Source organism: Limulus polyphemus, unplaced genomic scaffold (assembly GCF_000517525.1).
Source record: "Limulus polyphemus unplaced genomic scaffold, Limulus_polyphemus-2.1.2 Scaffold6731, whole genome shotgun sequence".
In the NCBI taxonomy this organism is placed as follows: domain Eukaryota; kingdom Metazoa; phylum Arthropoda; class Merostomata; order Xiphosura; family Limulidae; genus Limulus; species Limulus polyphemus.
This window is the reverse complement of record NW_013672341.1, coordinates 35,169-37,593: the sequence shown is the minus strand read 5'-3', so window position 1 is coordinate 37,593 and position 2,425 is coordinate 35,169. Positions and strand designations below refer to the sequence as shown.

At 33.7% G+C, this 2,425-nt stretch overlaps 1 protein-coding gene across 1 annotated transcript; it reads right to left on the bottom strand.

Moving 5' to 3' along the window:
* Positions 1-820: 820 nt before the first annotated feature.
* Positions 821-1,744, bottom strand: LOC106474021 (solute carrier family 35 member G1-like). Its single transcript, XM_013934707.1, has one exon. The coding sequence runs from the start codon at positions 1,742-1,744 to the stop codon at positions 821-823; it is 924 nt and encodes a 307-aa protein (XP_013790161.1).
* Between the last annotated feature and the right edge of the window lie 681 nt (positions 1,745-2,425).

Sequence of the window (2,425 nt, the reverse complement as noted above, 5' to 3'; positions counted from 1 at the left end):
GGCGCTATTGTGCGCCGTTTTTGCTGTAGTTAATTACAGACAAGCAAACAAACAAACAATCTCGGAGTTTTAGTAGTATATAGATAACGTGCATGAAAATTATAGAATAAGGAAAATTTAAGTGAAGAGCTTGAAAACTACAGCAAATGTTTTGCGGGTCACGGTTAGTTGTTAATTAATAATAATTTCTATAAATGAATGCATGTAAAATCGTAAGACATCTGAGAGATATTCACAATACAGCTGTATCAAATGTAGAGTTGTTTAATTTGTATATAACACGTTTCCCTTTTTTTCACAGTTTCTTTCTATTCTCTGTAAATTTCTGATCAAAACAAATAAAACACACAATCACATGAAACTTTTCGGGAAAGAGAGAGAAAATAAAAATAAATCTGCGCATGTCACACTAAAACATAAAAAGTTTATTTTGAGACCAGAAACCGAAATCTCATAACCATGTTTATCGGTATTAATGTGAAACAACAAACTAAACATGTGGTCATGCACGTCATCATTAATATAGAACCAGAAACCGAAATCTCATAACCATGTATATCGGGATTAATGTGAAAACACCAAACACGTGTTCATGCATGTCATCATTAATGTAGAACCAGAAACCGAACTCACGGTCATGCACATCATCACTGGTATGTTTAAGTTCGTATCATCTATCGACAGTAATATACTTAACTCCAAGCACTAATGCTTAATAAATGTAGTTTCTTGTGAACTACTTTACGAACATCGGTTATCGAACACTCTGTAATAATAATAGAAAAATGAACAAAAAAGTTAATATCAAAAATGTTTGGAACTAACCGAGTTTCTTTAATACTGTTAAAAGAACACCGATGAAAATCGAAACAGCGCCAAAAATACTAAGCCAGGTGGGGCTAGTATTTAAGACGAATATATCGAACAAAAATGCTGTAACTATATTTAGAGATTGAGCAACAGACACTGGCCCAGCATATTCCACTTGTAGGGCTGTTGTGGTGAGGAGTTGATTTAGCGTCATACAGATGCTTGAACTCACAATAAGAATACTGTCTTTACCACAAGATGATATTTGAATTTTTTCGTGCAAGGACAGTTGAAATAATCCCACAACAAGGATAAACGTCGATATCATGGCAGCCACAACTTGGGGCGGTGTTTGTTTAAGTTTACGGGCCATTGCATAGCTACAAGCTTTCATTAGACACGCAGAAAATCCCACCATAATTCCTTTCCAGCGATTATCTACGTCATCGACATCTTGAAACAGTTCAACGATAAACTTTGGTCTGACAATCAACATAGTGCCTGCTATTGTCAGCATTAAGACGAGTGCATTGTGAGCTCCACAAGGTTCCCTCAAAACCAAACAGGCGAGCAAACTAATGATCACTGGAGAAGAGAAATAGATTGTGGAAGCATCCGCAACAGGGAGCCAGTGAAAACAATATATCATTAGAGCTTTTGCTATTCCACCAAATAAAGCTCTAAAAAACAAAATAATTCGTTCTCCTTTCTCTCCAAAGTAATGAGATTTCGAATAGATAATAAAAGGATTATAAATTCCCAACTGGATAAGAGCTTGGATTACCAGAAACTGGGCCGGGATCATTTCTGACATAAGCTTCAAATTCAGGATCGCCAGAGAATACATGAATCCCGATATCATTGCTAAAATAATTCCAATTCCAGGAATGGTCTTGAACTTTTTAAAACCGGCTGTCTTTTCTGGGCTTTTCATTTGCACAGTTGGATATCAACGTCACAATAACGAAGAAGCTGCGAATAAAATTTAAACTATTAATTTGTGTCTATGGGTAATAGCTTATGTCTTAATATACCTTCTTAACACTATAAAGCATTAGATTTGTCAAATCTTGCTGTTAATAAATATTTATAAAAATTAAAAAGTTAAGATGATACTACTTTAGAGGTTGGTCGTATTTCCTTTCTGTGAACAGGTGTAAAATGCTCTTCATTGCATGTAATAGAAACTATGACGTGTATAACTTTTCATATTAGTGATTGGCCTGTTTTAGAAGTATAGTGTGATAACATTTCTCACCAAAATAAAGTTAACTATAAAGACAGGACTAAAAATGTAAACCTACAATTTAATAATGTCATAAGTTAAAACGCAAAAAATACTAAAATTCAACAATGTTAAAAATGCACTTTTTCATTAATGATGTTGTGGGCCGTAATTCCAAAAGTATCTAAAAAGGTTCGTTCAGTTTAGGATATTCAAGTTAGTCCTAAACCCATATACGAAGTTAATAATGCAAAATAATCTTAATAATTATAAAAGATGAGAACAATAATAATAAGAATCATATTCAAAACTAGCTGAAATACCCGTCCCCTGGACGGAAGTTATGTAAATTGATGATTAATGAAAGGTTATCTTAGGACATGAAAATTT

Excerpts from the sequence above, each read along its gene's own strand:
- LOC106474021 (XM_013934707.1), bottom strand. The coding sequence starts at position 1,744 with ATGAAAAGCCCAGAAAAGACAGCCGGTTTTAAAAAGTTCAAGACCATT.